This window comes from Anser cygnoides, chromosome 27, assembly GCF_040182565.1.
Source record: "Anser cygnoides isolate HZ-2024a breed goose chromosome 27, Taihu_goose_T2T_genome, whole genome shotgun sequence".
Lineage (NCBI taxonomy): Eukaryota > Metazoa > Chordata > Aves > Anseriformes > Anatidae > Anser > Anser cygnoides.
In genome coordinates this window covers 1,818,356-1,838,613 of record NC_089899.1, presented here as the reverse complement: position 1 = coordinate 1,838,613, position 20,258 = coordinate 1,818,356, and the positions used below count along the sequence as shown (strand labels likewise).

At 47.4% G+C, this 20,258-nt stretch overlaps 1 protein-coding gene across 6 annotated transcripts in view; it reads left to right on the top strand.

The window, feature by feature from the left end:
* Positions 1-3,019: 3,019 nt before the first annotated feature.
* The window catches only part of CRTC1 (CREB regulated transcription coactivator 1), a 52,829-nt gene continuing 35,590 nt past the window's right edge, over positions 3,020-20,258 (top strand). For 3 of the 6 annotated variants that reach the window (XM_066984074.1, XM_066984072.1, XM_066984069.1), the window contains exon 1: positions 3,021-3,204. In XM_066984074.1, coding sequence (XP_066840175.1) covers positions 3,079-3,204 — 126 coding nt within the window. In that variant the 5' untranslated portion in view covers positions 3,021-3,078. Of the gene's footprint in view, positions 3,205-20,258 lie in introns of all 6 variants that reach the window. The other 3 variants (XM_066984070.1, XM_066984073.1, XM_066984071.1) reach the window with 2 other exon arrangements.

Here is a 20,258-nt window from a genome sequence, read left to right as displayed (position 1 = left end):
CTCTCGGCTGCATCTGCTCGAAGAAGCTGCAGGTTGCTCAGTAAGGAGTTGTTTGCAACAAAAGCAGATGTGAGCGCAACACCCCAGTCCTCCAATGACTCTTTGTTTGCTTCAGAGCAAAGCTCTGATTCTCAGTTATAAGAAACTTTTTCATAACACGTCTGGAAGGCTGGGGGAGAAGGAACTGCTGTCTCAGGGGATCCCATCACAGCTTTCTAGTGAGATCAAGTTGTTCTCGCATGGCCCCATATGTGCTCAAGGTGAAGACGGCAGGAGACATAAATAATACTTATGGTATGAGCTCATCATTTTGTCAAAGCCATGGCATATCTCCTTCAGTGGAGGAAGAAGGAAACCTGGCACCAATCTAAAATGTCTCCTTGCCAATGCCTTAATGCAGTCAAGATTTACATTGTCTGCTAGGTCATGCACTTAGCAGCCATTCAGATCCACCCACACCCCAAAACGAGGAGCTGTGAGTGGGTGAGAAATTCCAGAAGCGACTCAGCAAACACAAGTGTTGCATTAAAGAGAAGTTTGTTACGCAAACTGTTTTAAAATCAGAGACTTTCAGATCAGAAGCAGGGTCCAAGTTGCACAATGGAATTCAATCTGATAAAGCTGCACAGGCGAAACAATACGAAAAGGGAGTCTTCGGAAGGGAGGAAGTCGTAACCCCCCCGCCTCCCTGGCCATCTGCGTTCCTTCCCTGCAAACCAAGAGCCAGAGTAGCCGTCAGAGGGGAGATTTCACTCTCTTCAATCTTGAGATATCCAAGAGGGGAAAATTTATCAAGTTTCATCTTAGGCACTTAATCTTTTGGTGCTAAAACAGGCCCAGCAACAGCTGGGTCTGTAGATGCTTGATATGACCACCTATCGTATTAAATCCAGTACGACTCAACAAATTACTTATCGTCATCTCGCTTCTCCAGCAAAAGCGCGGTGGATAATAGGTATCTTAGTGCTAAAGCTTAAGGTGTGTATGCTTTTAGCGTGACAGTCCAATTTCGCAGGTCATGAGCTGTTCATGTACGCAGCTAGAGGGTATTTATGTGAATGTGAGTGCTGGCTGTTTATGCCTGGTCAGAAATTCAGGAACGGGTTAGACTAACATCTGTCGGGAATGGCACGGGTACGGCTGATCCTGCAAGGGAATGGCCTCAATGGTCTTTGAAGTCCCAGCTCTGCTTTCTGCGATGCTATCTCTTACCACATTATAAACTCTAAGTGCAAGCTGGCAACTAGCGTTGAGGGTAGGACGTGACTTTGCTGCTAATACTTCTGACAGTTGCTGAATTGAGTTTCATCCATCCATCTCCAACTGCAGTGGTGGATAATTATAATCTCTTATTTTTACGTGGGCAGGAAGTGCTTATAAATGACTGGTAAACTGACTAAAACAAGGCCACAGAGGTGGTCGAGAGTGGAAGTGAGAGCAGTGTCTAATTTCTTTGCTCTGGTAGTTCAACCATTACAGGATTGGGTTACAAGGGTAAGCGCTGTTCAGGGGCAGAGCGATGCGCCAAAAAAAGGGGAGTGCCCACTTTATCTCCATTGCTTCATAAATAAAGAAAGTGTAAAGGGCAGTGTGTGGGCGTTGGGAAACAGTATCCTCAGGATTTATTACCGCTTAATGCGTGTGTCTTGCATATCACAGTACTTTGCACCAGTTCGATGTTAACACAGCTGGAATCAATGGCTTAGCAGCCTAAGCTCGTGTTTCGAAACGGCCGTGCTCCTGGAACTGCCCGCTCCCAGCCCAGCGGGGTCATCGCTGCCTGTCCTCCCGTCCTCCTGACAGAAACGCCGCGTCCCACCCGCGCTGCGGGCTCTGCCGGCCAAGGCCCTGCCTCCTCGGCGGGGAAATAAGCCCGGTGCTGGTGGCGTGGAGTTGGGGTTCCCGCCACAGGACAGGGCAGCAGGTGAAGCTGGGTGTGCTCGGAGGAATTTGGCAGGGAAAACGTGCTTGCGGGGGAAGAATGCACCCTTCTGTGCGGTTCGGAACTGCGGTAGCATCTTCTGCTTGGCTGTACGTCACACCGAAATGGTCCACGAAAGCATGAGCCTTTGATGATTCCTAAACCTTTGCCAGAAATAGTACTTTCACTTGGTGTCTCGGTACCAAATTTCCATTGTACAGGTATGGCTCCTCTTCTGGCTTCACCTATCTTAGCCTCCACGAGGCAGCGATTAGAGTAGGAACTGTTGCTTATCTTAAAAGAATGAGCGCTAATGAATTTGGAGGTTTTTATTTTTTGTTTTCCCCTTTGTCACACACTGCTGCATCTGAGCACGGGAAGGTGGACAGTTCCTGGGGGTGTGCAAGGAAAGGTTGGACCTGGTGCTTAGGGACATGTTTTACTGGGTGACATCGGTGGTTGGGTGACGGGTGGTTGGACCAGATGATCCTGGAGGTGTTGTCCAACCTTAATAATTCTAAGATTCTATGAAGAGGGGATGGGAATCCTCTTCGTAACCCTGCATGGTTGTTCCTGCTCTGTGTGCTGCACCAAGAACTGCTTCGCTCAGGCAATTCTCCTGCCTCCGTTTTCTCAAGGTGCGAAGACCCAAGCCAAGCACCCTCTCCGTAACGTGGTAAAGAAAATGCAAAATAGGGATTTTTATTTTATTGCTTAAAAAACACATGGCTTTTCCGAAATTCCGAATTTATTTCTCACTTCAGGATCTCCCACTTCACGGGCCGACGCCGGGCCACATTTACTTCACCCACCCCTCCGAGCCCGGGGCCGTGAGGGACGAACGCGGCCCCACCGCCCGCATCCCGGCCGCCGCCTCGGCGCGCCGAGCCCCCACCGCGCATGCGCCCCGCCCCCCCCCCCTTCAACCCTCCGCGCACGCGCCGCACCCTCCCTCCCCCTCCCTCCCTCTCCGCGCACGCGCCCCTCCGCCCCCTCACCGCCCCCTCCCTCCCCGCTCCGCGCACGCGCTTTGCGAGCCGGCCCCCCCCTCCGCTTGCCGCTCCGCGCGTGCGCGCCGCCCTCCCTCCTCCTCCTCCCCCCCCCCGCCCTCCTCCCCCCCCCGTCCGGCGCGGGGAGGGGGATGCGGACGGGGGAAGATGGCGGCGTCGAACAACCCGCGGAAATTCAGCGAGAAGATCGCCCTGCACAACCAGAAGCAGGCCGAGGAGACGGCGGCCTTCGAGGAGGTCATGAAGGACCTGAGCCTCACCCGCGCCCACCGGGTGAGGAGGCGCCGGGGGGGGGGGCGGGCTGAGGGAGCCCCCGGTGGTGACGGGAGGGCGGAGGGGGAGGGGGGGGGTGAGGATGAGGAGGGTGAGGGGGGGAGGAAGGGCGGCGCCCCCCCCCCCATCGTCTCCCTCCTTCCCCTCACGGAGCCCCCCCCCGGGCCGGGGGCAGCAGCAGCGGGCGGGGCGGGGGCAGCGCCCCCTGGTGGGGGCGGGCGGAGGCCTCGGGTCGGGGCGGGGGGCAGCGCCCCCCCCCCCCGCAGCCCCCATCCGCCGGGAACGGGGCTTGGGGGGGGGGGTCGGGGGTGGGCTGAGGGGGGGCTGCGAGGTGCGGCAGGGCCCGCTCGAGGCCCGCGTGTGGCGTCGGGGGGGGGGGGCTGTGAGTTAGGGCCCCCTCACCCCTTTCCACGTCCCTCTCGGAGCGGGGGGGTCCCCGTCCTTCGCCCCTTGCCAGGCCCGGCTCTAAGGGGGGGGGTCCCCACCCCTCACACCTTGCCAGGCCTGGTTCTGAGGGAGCTGGGGGGGGCCCTGGGACAGGCCTGGCTTTGGGGGGGGGGTGCCTCCATCCTTCAGCCCTTGTCAGGCCTGGCCCTGAGGGGGTGGCCCCCATCCCTTATTCCTTGTCAGGCCCGGCTCTGAGGGGTGTCCCCATCCATCAGCCCTTGCCAGGCCCGGCTTTGAGGGGGGGTGTTCGTATCCCTCACCCCTTTCCAGGTCCCTCTCTGAGCAGGGGGGTCCCCATCCTTCACCCCTTTCCAGGCCCGGCTCTGAGGGGAGCTCTAACGGGGGTGTTCGTGTCCCTCACCCCTTGCCAGGCCTGGTTCTGAGGGGTTGGGGGGGGCTCGAAGGGAGGAGGTCCCCATCCCTCACCCCTTCCCAGGCCCGGCTCGGGGGGGGGTGCCTCTGCTCGCCCCCACACCACGGCCCTGAGCCTTGCCCACCCTGAGGGCTGCCGGAGCACCCCCGGGAGCTGCAGGACCGAGTGTCGCCTCCTTTCCCTCCTGGGCGCAGGCTGCTGCCCTTCCGAGCCCTCCGTGGCTCCTGCCGGCTCCGCAAAGCCCGGCTGCAGGAGCTAACGGCAGCAGGAAGGCGTTTGCCGAGCACCGGCTGCGTTTTCTGGTTCACATCCCCGGGTATCCGAGCTTTTCTGCGCCGTTCTCCTCTCACCTGCTCGTGTCAACGTTTTCGTTTCTCTTTTAACTGTTTAAGGAAAATTTACAACCTTGTTTGTGGCTGAAGGGGGAACGAGAGAGCGCACGGTTGGGTTCGCAGTAAAACCTTTTATTCCTCTGTGTCAGGATAGGGTAAATATTTGTTTTGACTTGGTGCTGCTGCTGGTCAGGTGTAAAACAAAGGCACGCTGCTGCTGTCAGCCCTGGCTCGGAAAGGTGCGGGTCGGAGCTGCGCGTGCTGAACTATTTGTTGATGTCTCACGCAGGATGCTGTGCTGGAGCTGCTGCTGGAGTTAGCTGAGAGCATGGCGAGGACAGGTTAGAGATGTTGGCAGTCACTGGAGCCTTCTTGTTCCTTGAACCTCTGTTACGCCCGTGTAGCTCCGTGCCCTGTTTTATTGCCTTTCGGTGGCCAGTCCTTGGCTACCGCTGGAGAGCTGGATATTCTTGGGAGAGTTCTTGAAGCCTGCGATTAGAGATGGTCCTTCAGGTAGCTCTTACGTTTGGCATTCTCCTTCTGCGAGATAAGGGCGTCCGTAAGTAAGAATCCCGATTTGGTTTCTCCCAGATCTGAGTGTTCCTACTCCAGGCTTTGCAGATGCAAACCCATTTTATTTTCAAGAACCTGGTATTGAGGAAAGGACCCAAGCTGAATAAGTTGTCTGAGGATTCTGGGTACTGAAGTGATGGAAACACTGACCAAACAGCTGAGTAAAATGTCTCCTTTGTAGACTTTTTCTTCTAAATTCCATGATTTCATCTGTGTTTAAAATACAGTATAAAAGCAAAAAGGGGTTAAGCACAACTTTGCCGTTTGCTCTCATTTTCATTTGGCAACCAGCGCTTTGCTGTCAGTTCGAAAATGCGTTACTCAGTTTGTGGAAGCAGCCCAAAATTTCTGCTGCCTTTTCATTATTAGTAATTGTCTTTTTGCAATGTTTACCATCTTGTCTGTTTTATTGTTAGTTACTGGTCACAGCAGAGGCAGGGAACTACTGTTCCACCATTTCTGGTGCGTTCCCATGCTGTTTCTGAGCCTGCTTTGGGACTTGGTAATCTTCCACCTATTTGTGCTGCTCAGCCCATCTGAGATCTTTATGTTATGTGTTTTTTTTTTTTGCCCAGGACAAAGCAGCGTGTGATATTCACCCTTTACTTGCATATTGCAGTTGGCAAAAAAAAATAATCCCTTTGCAAATTAAATCGCTTGGGTTTCCAAAGCATCCCCCCGTTTTCGGGAGCAGCAGAGTCCTGTCTTTCAGCTGCCCGATGCAAAACGCGTTTTAGCTGTTCTGGGAGACACAGAGCCTGCAAAGAGCCTTGGAGGTGGGTGGCTGATAGAAGCACTGGATCTGCTTAATTGTCTTGTGAGTGGGACCTTCGTGTTTATAATCCAGAGATTTCTGCCAGTCCCATAGTAACAAAGTGGGTGAGAAGAGGGGGAGTTTGTTCTGTGTGACTCCGGTATTTTGCTTGTGGTTCTGCTCCTTTCCTTTTTTTTTTTTTTTTTCATGTAAAGCGTGAAATTCTAGAACCGCACCGATTTCTGCCTTGGGGATGAGTTGTTTACCAGGGCCTACTCTCAGTTTCTGTTGTAACACAGCCCGGTGGTGATCGCTGCTGCTGCTGCTGCTGCTGCCTTTTAAAATTGCAATTAACGAAACAATAATGTGCAAGATGACACAGATACTGCTGGGCTCTTCAGATGGCATCTGAAGGATTTAAGTTTTTAAAGCTTGTCACCTGCATTTTAGAGGCAGTTTTTGTTCGGTCAGAAACGTTCTCAGGTTTCCAGGGCTGATTGCTTATTTATTTATTTAAAATACACGTTGTTAAAGTCACTTACTTTTGAGGGATTTCATCTGGAGCTGTGTTTGAGCTCCCTCTTATGGGCTTTGCAGTGTTACCTTGAGAAGGAGACCCCCCAAAACCCCTAAACCCCAAAAGTTGGGGCTCCGGCTGGAGCGCTGGGCTGACAGTGATGGTACCGCAGCGAAAAGAGGGAGGAGAAGAAATGAGGTGAGCGACGGTGTTGGGATGCATTCTGCACAATTCCAACACCGCTTGCACACCTTCCACGTGCACGTGGCCCCTGCGCAGGCAACTCGAGGAAGGTGTTTCGGTGAACTGCTGCTTATGGTGCCTCTCAGAAGAGGACCTCTGGTAACAGCCGATATTCCTCAGTGATGCGAAATTCATTTTCTCTGCTCCCTTAGCTCAGCGCGTTGTCAGTCCGTGGTGGTGCCGGGGCAGGGGCTGTCTGCGTCTTTTTAGGCGTCATCAGAAGTTGTGCGTGCCCGTGTTGCTTTTCAAGGTATTGAAAACTGTGTGAAGTGAAAAGTATTTTGCATTCACATTTTAAATATTTTCAGCTGGAATATTTTAAATATAGAGGTCCAGTTTTAAGTATTTTTTTTCAAGCTTAAACCGAACAAAATAGCATAGCTGTCCACTGGTAGCCGTTTAGCTGCAGTGAAATAAAAATAAAATAGAGTAAAAACAACCCCCAGTTTGTGTTCATACATGCACATAGGCGCACACCTCCCTAATAAAATTAATCCTTAAGTGTGAAGCGGTTATTTGTTTACCTGCTTCTGCTTGCTGCAGCAGAGATCAAAATCCACAGATCTTCATTAGATGTAGCTAGTGTGCAAAACAGTATTTAAAAGCTTACTTAAATCGGGAACGCTGATCTGCAGCTTTAAAAATGATAAACGCTCACGGTGGTGAGACGGTGTCACCGTGATTCCTGATGCCTTCAGGATGTTTTTATTTAATAATTTGATTAAAAAAAAAAAAGAAATTCCCGGCTGCCTGATAGCGTTTTCATATGACTGAAAGATATTAAAGAAATGCATCAAATCAGTTCTCAGCCCTCCTGAAACAGAAACGTTGGACTTGGAGCTCTGTGCGCTGCTTTTCCGTCGCTGCTGCCCCAGCGGAGGGTCCAGACCCTGCGCCCGCCGTGCCCGGACCAAGAAATGGGGCACGGGGGTCTCCCCCTCCAGCCCACCCCGGGGTGCTGCCGGTCTCAACCGCGCGTCCTGAAATGGCGGTGCGGCCTCGGGAATCCCGCGCAGGAATCGAAGTGAAAATGGGTGAAAAGGTAGAGATGAGCTGCCCGCGGGGGCACAAAGGGTCTCTGTGCTCCTGCAGCCGCCCGCTGCCGCCCTGAGCTGTCCAAGGTAAACAGAGCGAGTCCCGTGTGATGTGCCACGCTGCCCAGCTCGCGTGCTTCTCGCAGCAGCGTAGCGTTGCCGCTTGTAAACCTCGTCGGGGGTTTGTTGTGTTATTTTCCTAAGGAGACGCCGACTTTTTGATTATTCATCATTCACGGGCATTACCGCTGCTCGCAGACGGAGCCTTTCTGCGCAGCGGCCAGCTCCCTCTGCTCTGATGATCTCGCAGAGTAACGGATGGGCCGCTGGCACGCGGGGCTGTAATTGTACAGCTGATGTATGTCACTACGTTGTTTGTAGCTCACCGGATGAACGGGTGGAGCTCTGCTCAGCCCGCTGCAGTTCGGAGTTTTCTTTAGCTTCAGCCGTGGAGAATATTTGCAGAAATTTACATTATTTAGAGAAGTTAGTCGTTTTGTAGGAGTATGAACGAATTTGTAAGGAATTTTGTGAGAACTTTGTAAGAACGTATTGTTCTCAGAGCTACCTGCAGTCAGCTCTCCCAGCTGTTGGAGGGTGATCGGGGGTTTCCTCAGAGTGAATTTCACACCTGCAAAGCTGTTTTTGCAGAGGTGAGCTCTGCTTACAGTTAAGATCCTGAGAAGTTTTAGGTCTGGCTACTGATTTTGACTCTTTTTTATGTCTTGTGTTTACAAGTAGAGGTACGTGGTGTTGATGGCTTTGAGGCATAGTTGCAAAGGCAGGACTTACAAACTTACAGGAGCAAAAAGCTCAGTCAACAGGAGCCGGTTCTGTATTAATCTGCGTTACCTGCTGGCATCCGCAGAGCGGCAGAGGAAAATGAGCCTTGTCCCCAGTAAGTGTTGGGGAGTGGACCACAGACCTGTACCTCAGGAATCCCTCAAGCATTTTTCAGGAATAGGTTACGGTAAAACCTGATTGCAGTGCTAATTTGGTCGAGGTGCAAACCTCCTTCAGTTTCACTTGATTTTTTTTTCTACCGTGCAAACTTCGTTTTACTTCCCTGACCACCTCGGATTCCCTGTGAGAGCTGGGAAGGCGCCTGCTTTAACCTGCAGTTCATCAAGCGCTAAACAGACCGACTTGTTTTCTGGTCTCTGATCGATTTATGATGCCAATGACTTCAGTTGGGATTCCCTTACTGTCCTGGTAGGCAGCGGACCCGCGTTAAACCCAGCAACGAGCCCAGGCTTCGAGGTGGGCGCCAGCCCCGTGGCCTCCAGCTCTCGCTCGACGCGCGGTACGAAACCACCGAGCGCTGCTGGGCGCCTGCACCGGGGCAGTCATGGGATGCTGATTTGGCAAAAAGCAGATATTTCCTCAAACGTGATCAATGGGGATTTAAACAAAAGAGCTTAAAGGCTAAATATTTGTCTTAGTTTTCTGGTTTTTGCCTCTAATTGCCAAGGAGCGTGTTCTGGGGCTGAATTACAGCAGCGTTGTCAATTTCCATGAAGTCGCTGATCAGTCTCTCATGATCTGTGCCATCAATATTTTTGTACCTGATGCACCATCTGTAACTCAAGGATACCTCAGGGCGCTTTGCAGCAAGTGGGATACCATACCTTTTAAAAAAATAGACGTATTTTCCTTTTTCAACGAGCATTTCTAGTTGTGGTGGCTGGAGCTTTACCCTGGCGTTCCTGTGAATGTGCTGCAGTAGCTGTTGCTTTGTAGCCGAGGATATATGGTAGCTGACAGGCTTGGAGTAAGTGGGTGAAAAGAAGCAAACTGTCAAAATCTGGTAGATTTTTTTGCGAACATAAGCTTGCAGCAGTGTTCATTTTGTGACAGCAAGAAGTTGCGACCTCGGTGCTGCTTCCCTTTTTTTCTTTTGGTCTAAACTACTTCAATTTCAACAACAAAAAAAATGCAGTCCCAAAGGCTTTGGTGTAAACTAGAGGTGGCAGCCAAAGTGTAAGTATTTATTAACTCATTAGCTAAGATCTGTGTATATGATAGTGTGTAGGAGTTAATATTTAAAATGCTGCTTTGATTTGTGTCAGCTGATTTGCATAGGATGTTTAGTGCTGTGTAAATGATATCCAGGAATACGATTTCTGTCAAGATCTCCTCTGGCACTTGTCGAGCCAAACGAGCTTTGCAGGAGTGCGTGTTTGTCAACCAGCGATGTTTTCATATGATCTCATTGCTACTTTATAAATCATAAAGTCGTAGCTGAGCGTTGATAATAGTTTTGTTTTGCAAATTATTTCCCAGGAACTGCAAATTCTTCCCCTTGTACCAGAACAATCCTTTGCAATCAAACAACAACAACGCCACACACCCACAAAAACTGGGTCTTAAATAATGCAGCAGAAGCGTTCCAAGCTCAGGCTGCAGTAACAGTTCTGCAGCACTGATGATCCTTCCTGGTGTAAAAGCCTGTATTTTACGGGCACGTTTTCCTCAAAATACGTATTTTTCTTTTCTTGCAAGTTAGTCCTGTCCCTTGCCGGACCACTCGGTTGTGGTTTTTAATAGGGCTGCATGTCACCGTGTACCAGTACGATGTGTTGATGGCAGGCTGCACTTCTTTTAGGTGAATTTTCAATTAATTTTGACACCCAACTATTACTTCCTATGTTAGAATTTTCCATGACTGGCCGAGGTTTCAAAGGGAGGGAATTGGGATGATTTCCCCAAATCCATGTATTTTCAGGCAGATGATGACGGTTCTCAGCTCCAGGTGTATGTCTGCTGTTTGTGACACTCTTCTGTGCTCGGTGCTCTTTGGACACCTCGTGGTGGAAGCAGCATCCTGTAGCGGTGCAGAAGAGTCTTCCTCTCTCGTTCTGGAGTCCTTACGCGGTGTTTTGACATCTGTAAGCGGGGTTAAGGGAGAAAAACCTGTGGCAGAAGGGAAGACTGTGATTAACACGTTGCCTTTTCATCTTTTTCCTTTCCTTGCAGTCCTGTGTCGGTCATGTTCATGGTGGATGCTAATTCTTGGAGGGGGAGCTGGCTTTTCCCTCGTTCCGTCTGCAGGTGCAACACGTGGTGACTGTCCTCATTGTGGGTTTTCAGTCCTGGGTCCACGCGACCCTGCTCCCCCGGCTTCCCTGGTGTTTTTCCGCTCGTGAGGGAAGAGCAAAAATAATACCTTACGGATTGAGCAAGTTGCCACCAGCCTACGCGGATCCAAATGTCTTATTGACCTTCTCATTGTAATTAGATTTTTCACTTCTGCAGTGCAATGATTACATCGCGGGAGCATTTTGCATTCGAAGAATTTGGACTCTAATGGCAGGCTTTTTTTAATACCTGGGGGATTGTCTGGAGCTCTGTCGTTGGAGCTATAAGCAGTTCCCTGAGCCTTAATACGAGGGCTTAAGGGTGCGCTGCAGTGGGAGCAGCGCGAGGAATTGGTGGGCTGCGAAGTTTCCTGGTGATTTTGGGGATGTGGGGATTTTCGGTGTCGTGGTGAAATGACTTTCTCAGTCCCCGAACCTCCAGGAGCCTCGGCAGCAGCTGACTCAGGTTTGTTCTGCAGCACTCGGGTCCTAACGGAGCTGGTTGCGCTCGTGGCTGCCCCCCGAGCACGGCTAGGTGCAGCCGACAAACTCCAAGGAGCCCAAACATGCCCTGTTTGTCTCCTAATTTACAAAACTTGTAGGGTTACGTAACTGAATTTTCATTCTTTCGCTAAAAATAAAAAATGGAACATAAAAGCTATTTTTATCTTGCTTAATGAGGGCATCTCCGCTTTTTTTCTCATTTTTTTTCTGAGACATTTCACTAGGAGGAGTGGGTACCATTTGGGAACGCTTTTGTTAGACTGGACACATTCATCCTCTGAGGTGTTGCCAGTCAGCCAGCAAGCAGATGTGTTGCCCTACTCAGAACGAGTATTTCCTTTAAAGTGCGCTGCTAGAAGAATAATAATCATCAGTAAAATAAATAGATTTTGAGCATAGCACTAGATTTAACTACATCAGCAAGGCAAGGATTTCTTTTTGCTATCAAACAATCAATGAGTTTCGAGTACGGGTCCTCTCTGCAGTATTCCACCGAATTATCGGCGCCGTACACGCGTTGCTCGTTCTGAAACCCGTTCAGAAAAGGAGGGTGGCACTCTGGGAACTGACACAGGATCCGGTTTGTTTTTAAAAGCAGTGCAAATCAGGTTTGGTTCATATTGTAGCTTAGCTTGGCTCTCCGCCCGGTGATAGAGCAGAACTCTGAAGAATAGTCACTATTTTAAGTCTCCTTGTGCTGTATCCTGTTTTTACTTGCGACTCAGTTGTGACTGCTAAGTTTCAAACAGTAAACCTTTGTTCCCCAGAAATAGCAAAGTGTTTTTAAACACAGAGTGACAGCCTGCGTATTGAACTTTATTGTTATCATTAGTCAAATTCTGCAAGGTTTGTTGGGACTGATTCTGTGCCCTCAGACCACGAGATATCCAGTGGCTCATAACAGTTTGTTTTCTGGAGATAGTTAAATGCAGCTGATGTGTAAACAAGTCCCACTCTCAGAAGTTCTGCTTGTATAAAAAAATTAAATATATACCTATATATATTTAACGAAATTCAGCATTAATGCTACCTTCTTCCCTTTCCCCTAGCTTTTTCTCTGCGACGCGTAAGCATTCTGGTTTGGTCTCTTTGGATTTACAGGGTAAAGGTTTTTTTGCTCTGGAGTGTAATGTGGATGTGGGCTGGTTTCTAAATAGTAACGGTACACGGGGAGGTGAGATGTTTTCGCTTTCACATGAATTCTAGAAGACACCTGGGGATGGGGGCCCGGGGATGGGTGTAATTTTTATGGCCCCGTTTCCTCCCAGTTTTGGAGCTGAGGCAATCTGGGGACTTGGTTTCAGCTCACGAATGGTGCCTTGGAATTTGTAGATGACTCATAACAGGACAAAACAATCCAGTTAAGTGATTCGAGGTCTTAAATAATCTCTTCAACAGGAAGGTGAAGAAAACATCATGAACTCATGAGTAATAATTGGCTCTCTTGGAGTGCTAAAAGTGCAGTGATTGCTCGTTGGCAGGGACTCAAGTGATCCCTGTTTAAGCTTTGCTGATCGATATATATTTCAGCTCTTATGAATGAAATTTATTTGACTGGATTATAATGCTTTTAGCAAAGCGGTATTACAGTTACCAGTTGGGAGAAGTTTGTTTTAAGTCGGCTTGCAGTAGTGACGCTTTGCACCTGAGCTGCTCGGCTGCGGGGGCTGGGGCCGGGTGTAATCTTTTCAGATTTGCTTTTCGCCTGCTCCCTGCATCACAGATCAGCCAGGTGGCCGAGACGGGCTTTCGAGGAGGAAGAGCCTACAGCAGGATGACTACTGTGCCTCCTGAAACACAGAGAGAGCGGTCCTTCTGCTCGCAGTCCTTTGCTTTCTGGACATAAAGCAAAAAGTAAATGATTTTAGATAGTCCCAAAAGTAAACCGATACAAACACCTTCCTCAGGTGGCTAGCATTCTCATAGACAGTAGGGATGAGAACTTACTCCTTCACCTCCTCTTCAAAGCACAGAATCATTCAGGACTCTGTAGAGGTTTTTATGCAGCCCCAAGGGATCCATGCTGGTGTTCCAGAAGAAGCATCCCCTCTGAGACCTGGCGGTTACTGGTAAGCAACTGGAATCGCAGCATCTGTGTTTTACATCGGGCCACCTTTAAGTCAATCAGGTATATAAAAGCTAACTTGAACTTTTATATACTACATACAGCTAGCTTGCTGTCCCCTGTCCTCTAACTAGAGGATTTCATTACTGTAGTGGTGAAAACCCCTTCTGAGTTCAGTTTGGGTTTTGATTGCATCTGGGGAGAGCTCCTGTTTCCTTCTGGCTCCGTGAGATAGAGGGGCAGGATTCTGCCCCCCCTTCCTGTCCCTGCAGGCCCTTGTACAGAGTTGGTTTGAGCCGGGCTGCTCGCGGGCTGTAGCAGAATCCCTTTGGTTCTGGTCCTTGAATGTCACCTCCCGTTTCGTGGTTAATTTCTAAAGACTTTGAGAAAGGAAAACCATCCGTCCTTGGACAGCGTGTTTGATAGTGTACGTAGCTATCCACTGATAACAATCAGAGTGGTGCTGGGTCTTGTGTGTTTGGTAAGCCCGAGCCTGTGCTGCTCTGCCTCTAACGAAGAGTTTGCTGTGAACTGGTTCAGTGTGGCAAAAACAAAGCTGTTGCTGTCTTGTGGCTGCTAAATTCCAGTTTATTGCGACAGATTTTTCCCCCAAAAAAGAAGCAAAAATCCATTTTTTTTTTTTGCTCAAATTTTTATTATTATTGACTGTGTTTGGGCTGGCCTGCAGAGTTTTTTTGTATGTGTCCCGAAATGTCGATGTGATAATGGAACAAATACTTGAAAGTGACTTAAATGACAGTTATGGTGATGGAAGAGTAAACAATGATGTAGCAGTTCTGAAAGCCTGGGTTCAAATCCAGTTCATACCATATGTCTGGATTTTTTCGTGGTAATTTTCACTTAGTTTGTAGTAGACATTTGGCTTCCTGTTTTGGCTTGGTAGTACTTTTCTCTGCAATATCTATTGCACTAGGATACTAACAGCATTATAAGGCCAAATAGGATTGGCAGAGGCAACAAGGGAAACTTTCGCTCTGCTTGTCCGCACTTGTCTGTTTCTAGCCAGTGTTAAAATCTTCACTTTCATGACAATAAAAACATACTAAAATTCAAAAAAACATGGCAAAACACTGTGTTATAAAGCTGATGATGGAATATTTTAAATCCCAAGCGACCCAGACGGAGCAGCTGCTATCACTGTGGATTATACCTTTCCTCTAAACTTCAGACTTCATTTCCTTTACCAGTCTTCCTGGGAGGAACAGCTGTGCATTTGGATCCGCTGCTGCTCTTGGATCAGTACTTGAAACTGCAGGAAATAAGTTGTTTTAAAAAGCTGGCTTGATGGAGTTTCTTCCTGATTGTGACAGCCCAAAGGAGAGGGAAATGCGAGGGATTCTCTTTTCTTTTTCGTTGACAAATTCATCTGTGAAGCTTGTCTCCATTAGCCAGAGAGCTGTGAAGAAGCTGGTTGTGCTTTTTCCGCTCCAGTGCTACTCTGTGTGTGCGGGTTTGCTTTTCCTTGTTGCCCTGCCTGGCTGATTATTCAGAAAGAAAAGAACAGTGTCACTCGCTTTGCAGCAGGCGCATTTAAATGTGCTCTGATTTTTAGAAGAATGCAGTTTTCAGAGTTCCCTTTTTTATTTCTGCAGCGTTCATTAGCTTTAAGGCGCTGTTAGACTGCTCACTTCTATGTAATTCTAGATATTTTTAAGCTAGCTCTGTGGTCAAGCCATTTTCTAGAGAATCAGTGTCTTTGATCACAGAACTTCAACTGTAATTTCCTGATACTGCATCTTTATGGTAGGCAGGGTAGCATTAGGTGCTCTGAAATACAGTTTAAAAGGAGTGGTTTCACATCACACGGTTTATTTCCCCTGCCCATCAGGACGTACTTAGGATTGAGGAGAAACTCCTTGTGTACACATGCTTCTATGGATGCATGCTCAAATGAATTAATGTTATTAGAATTCATCATCTAATTTTTAATTACTTGGAAAATGAAAGTGAAGGGCTAAAATCGCAAATAGACACCCATCTCTTCCTTATCCACTTATCGAGCTATTAGATAACATGCGTAGGTGGATTTTAATCTGTACATCTAAATAATGGAAGTCTTTTTAATTATTCGCAATAAACTGTCAAAAACCCAACAGCACGATTAAAACCAGTCAGTATTAACTTATCAGTTGTGCTCAAGCTATGAAAGCTTTATGTACATTTAACAGCCAGGCGTTCCAAAAGTCTTCCCAATCTTCGTTCAGCCCCTTGTGCACGAGCAGGATGATAGTCTTTAATTAATTTATCACGAATTCCCCCACGAGGCTGCGCCCCCTGCCTCGTGCAACACGAAGCAGATAGCGGTAGCTCACCGGGAGGCCGTTCAATATCGGGGCTTATCGGTGCTGTTCAGCTCGTGGCCCGGGGCCTCGGAGCACGCCGCTCAAACTCGGGTTTGCTGATAGGAAAGTGAAGCCCCCGAGGAAGAGCTCCGTGCCGTACGCTGTTCAGGAATCCTTGTTCAAAACCAACATAATCTTTACGGGTTTCTTGTAGGGCGATTATTCTCATTTTGTAGGAAGATAGCTGGGGTGCAAGCTTTGGAATAAAAGGACTTGGTGTTTGGAGCGTCCTGTTTGCCAGATCTGCTGCCCCAGGGGAAGCAGTACCCAGTTTTTGAAGTGCCTTATGCACGGCACGGGTCCAGGAGAAGCCCTTCAGACCCAGCTAGCATCTCTGCCAGACCCCCAATATTTTGTGTTGGGTAATCTGAAAAAAGCAACCGTCTCTGAACAAGGCTTTAGCTGCTCCAGCGGTGTTGTGAGGACTTTGGTGGCAGGGAGAAGACAAACGCCTGGCCGCTGTAACCGCCAGGCCCTGCTCTCTTGGTCTTTGACTCATCGTTTTCATACCTTCCAGCTGCCACGAGAGCAAAGACGAGGCGTCCTCAGACATCAGTGTTCTTCGGTAGGCAGCCCTGAAACACAGCGTGAAGTTGGACCACGCAGCTGAGGTAGCCGGGTGTTGGACTCATCCTCTTGGGGCTCGAGCTTTTGTCTCCCGTTTCCCTTCTACTGTCAAAAGCCCATCTGCGGGGTGGGCTAGCTGAGAGAAACCAAGCGAACCCACCGTGGTTTTTTTGCTAGTTAAGCTTCTTTAACGAGGTGTCTTTCAGGTCCTGAGACTTCTGGTGCAAGGAGAGGGGAAGGTTATTCAGCTTACCTGGGGAAGAATTAGCCAGAGCGCCGAGACTGCGTTCCCCGTGGCGTGATCTGCTCGCTCGCGTTACAAAACTGTGTCCTCCGTTGCTCATGAAACTTTGCGCTGCTAATAACTTTCTCTATCTTCTCATTATTAATATTAATTTTAAGTCTCTGGCTTTAATGAGATTGTGTCTGGGTCTGATGATGTGGAGATGGCCTGACAGCCGAATACCTGCTGTAATTAATGAAATTGTGGCTAACGTTTAAATTTTCTCGTCTTACCAGGGTTCTCTTTTATTGCTTTCTGAGTCCTTCCTCATTTAATTAAATAAATTCTAGAGAACTTTTATGAAGAGTTGTTTTAGTAAATGAGCAGTTACTTCGATGTCTATTTATTTTAGAAATTGATTGGATAGCCAGTACTGAGTTCTAAAAAATGGGTTTATAGTACAAATTTCAGAATATTAACAGGAAAAGGGTTAGTTTGAGGTAGAGGGAGGACCCAAACTGTTTTGGTGGTCAGAGCACCTAGTTAATTGTTGGATAGTTTTCAGCAACTTGAACACAAATGTAAAGAACTTTTTAATTTAATAGTTAGATGGCTAATTAGGTGATTTGTAGCTAATGGCTATATTGCCACCAAGTCTAAATGCAATAACTGTGAATCATTAAATAGAAGTTAACTGATCTTCCTTTTTAAGGCTGTGTTTGCTTTTCTTATCAACATGAGGATTGTGAATGGGAAGAAATCTCCCTTTGAAGAAAATACTTCCCCTGGGATTCCACTGAGTAACTGACTTGTCTTGAGGGTTTGTTTAACTTAATGTTTAATTTCACGCTGGAGAAAGAAGCCAGATTAGTAGTTCTGGAGGCTTGCTTGCTCACGGAGGAGGAAGAGCGAGCGCACTTGACCTGGAAAGTTTCTCACTGTGCTGCCTGCATGGTCTGAAAACTCTGCCTCCGTGGGCGAGGGGGCACGGGGGTCTCCGCCGCCGGTCTGTGGCTGTTCTGCAGTGACTCCGAGCACGGTAATCTAAGTGCTTCTTCACTGAGGTGGACCCTTCTACCGCGAGCTGGGCTGTGAATTCATTCCTAGGGAATGAGGGATCAGAAAATAGCAGTGACATATTAACGGGGACGCCAAATCAATCCCAGCTGGCCTAAAATCTCCGGGCACCTGCACATTCTTTTCTGCGGCACTTCCTGCTTCTGCCTTAGGAGAAATCATTCCCGAAAATGTTCGCATGTGTCCGACTGGCAAACTTTGGGCTGATTTTAACAACAGGATTTGCCTCTAATACAGCCTTTAAAACTTTGAGTTAATCCTTTAAACGGAATGTAATTTCCAATTAAGCTATAATAATACATTTCTAATTTTAATCTGCACTTGTTTTGCTGCTTATTAGCTTCAACAGGCTAGAGAGAGAGCTTTCTAAAGTGAAAAGCTTAAATTTATAAGAAAGCTTCGTATGGAAATTGCAAACCAGCAACAGAACAGTTATCATGAAATCTTACTTCCTGTATTCATCAGATATCTTAGCGTTTTTTTAATTTCGTCAAAAGGACGCTACACCCTTTTATTACACTTATGGGAGTTAAATCTTCATGTATAAAAAAGGGCATTTTAAAAGAAACGGTTAGAGTGGATTTTGATTCACTTAATTCTGGTGTCAGATTTGCTCTTTGGGAAGAATTTAGAGAAGGTGATGTGTTCAATTTTAATAAATGCTTCCATTGATTCCCACCTGCATGTGTTTGGACACATAGGAAATCTGTAGGAGAACTGGATATGCTTTTAGGGACATGTCCCCCCCTCCCTTTTTTTCTCTGTATAGCTTGAGTCTTTCTACACACACAGCTGTACATCCAGCAAACTTTAGCCCAATTTAAATGGAAACAATGAGGTATTTCATACAAATGGATTCCCATAAAAGCTAATATCTGGAAGCTTGTTGCATCATTAGTGATTAGAGCAAGTCACTAATTGTGTTAAATGCAATATTTTTGATTTCTTACCAAAACGTTATGTGTCCAGCTCTGTTAGCTTGAGTAAGATCCTGTAATATTACCCTGCTGTTAGCTGAGTTAGGAACGTTGCTGATTACAAATTCTTAATTGCTGCATGGAAAGGTAACTATTCCTTTCTTTGCTGTAAAGAAGCTGATACTGCCTTGCAGATTGTTATTCTGTCACCTTTGCAGATATTACTTATCGGTTTTAATATAATTTCAAATCTTTTGAACCTATGGCGTGTCTACTTTTTATTTGGGGAACAACTTCAGCTGTACTAGAAAACAGCTTATGTAAAAGTATTTTGTTTAAATGACGAAATAGCTCTAAATTGATTTTTGACTTAAAACTTCATTTTTTTTTTAGGTAGCGGAAGAGAAATGCTGGTGGAGGGAAATTACAGAATCGGTTAGGATCTGTCGTTTGGGAAACATTTTTTCTGAATGGGAATGCCAAGCAGAAATAAAATAGTTTAACAAGCAAAGGCTTTTTCCTTAGCAAAGGCTGTCTCAGGAAAGAACTGGAATATTTAGCAATAATTTTCAACTGTCAAGCAGTTATTATCTTGGACGCATAATACATAGATGGAAAAGCTGTAGCGTAAGTTCACTAAGTTCTCATGGTTCAAGAAATTAATATATTTGGTAAACACTGAGTAATTCCTTATCGTACTTTACTATTGAAAATCATATAGAAAGTGAGTTGTCTCTAATCGAATCTAACCCCGGGAGATAAAGCTAGAGTTGTCATGAGACTTCTTAAGATTTTAAGAGTAATATGATTCTTTTCTATTAAGAAAAGGCTCCTTTTTTTAAACTTGTTTTGAATAAAACCCCGCAGTTCCTCTCTTCAAGCCTAATCCCCCCAGATCCCAAATTGTGCAGTATACTCCATTTACCTCATAAGGTATCCTTATAGAAAAAGGAGGAAGTGTTCATTTTGGTCACAACCAATGTCGATTTTCATTTTCAGTGCCGTTTTTCTTCATGGACAGGTCTCCTTAGTCAGGCTTGAGACTCCCGAGTCGCCTCAGAGCCTAGCTGTGAAATTTGCAGAGGTTTTGCTGATCCTCTGCTTTGAAAGACTTGACAGGATTTTGCTTGAGATCTTGGGTCGGAATGATGGTAAGGTCTAATTTTGCAGTATTTAAAAGATTATTTCTTACCAACTAAAAAGCTGATGGTGGAAGGAGCTCGGAGAGTGGCCTGCTCTACTTGCTCTTGATCTGAGAGGCAGCCGTCGGCGGTCTCCTACGCGCGGCGGGGCCTGGGGGCTGCTCGCCGTTCAGGGGCACGAGGCTGACAAGAGGAACAAACGCGGATCCTTGTGCCGGCGCGATGATATACGATAGCAGTAATGAGCAATCGCTTTTCTTGGTTTTGGCATGGATCTCCCAAACTGTTTATTGAAGGGAGCGTTAGTGAAATTAATGATACACCAAAGCCATTTAACGAGCTCATTTTCAAGTGCCGCTTTAGTTCTCGATCTCTTGTGTTTCCTCATTTCCACATTTAACTGCAGTGGAAAGACAAATGGTCGTGACCTCCCTATTACATTATGCTTTGAGGTAGGTATATACGGGGGAAGGCTAAAACATTAAAAAAACATAAAGCAACCCCCCCCCCAGGGTGTCTTATAGTAGGTTCTTTAAAAGAAACCAACACCTGTTGAAGTACTTACTTCAACATTTGGCACAAATCCCAAGCAAGCCTTTTTTTTTTTTTTTAACAACAAAAACATATGTAGAGGCCAGGCAAAAAGCACAGCTAGTTCTGATGTTGTGCTTTTAGTGATCTGCAGCTATGAGCTAGAGGGGCTGTGACTCATTAAGCGATACCAGCGCGGAGCGCTGCTCTAATTTCTTGTGTCGCTTAGAGAGTGCCGTCGTGTAATTGTGTGTCAGAAGAAAGGCGGAGGGACCGTTTCTGGCTTTTTAGGTGGGATTTTTCTGAGCCGTTTGG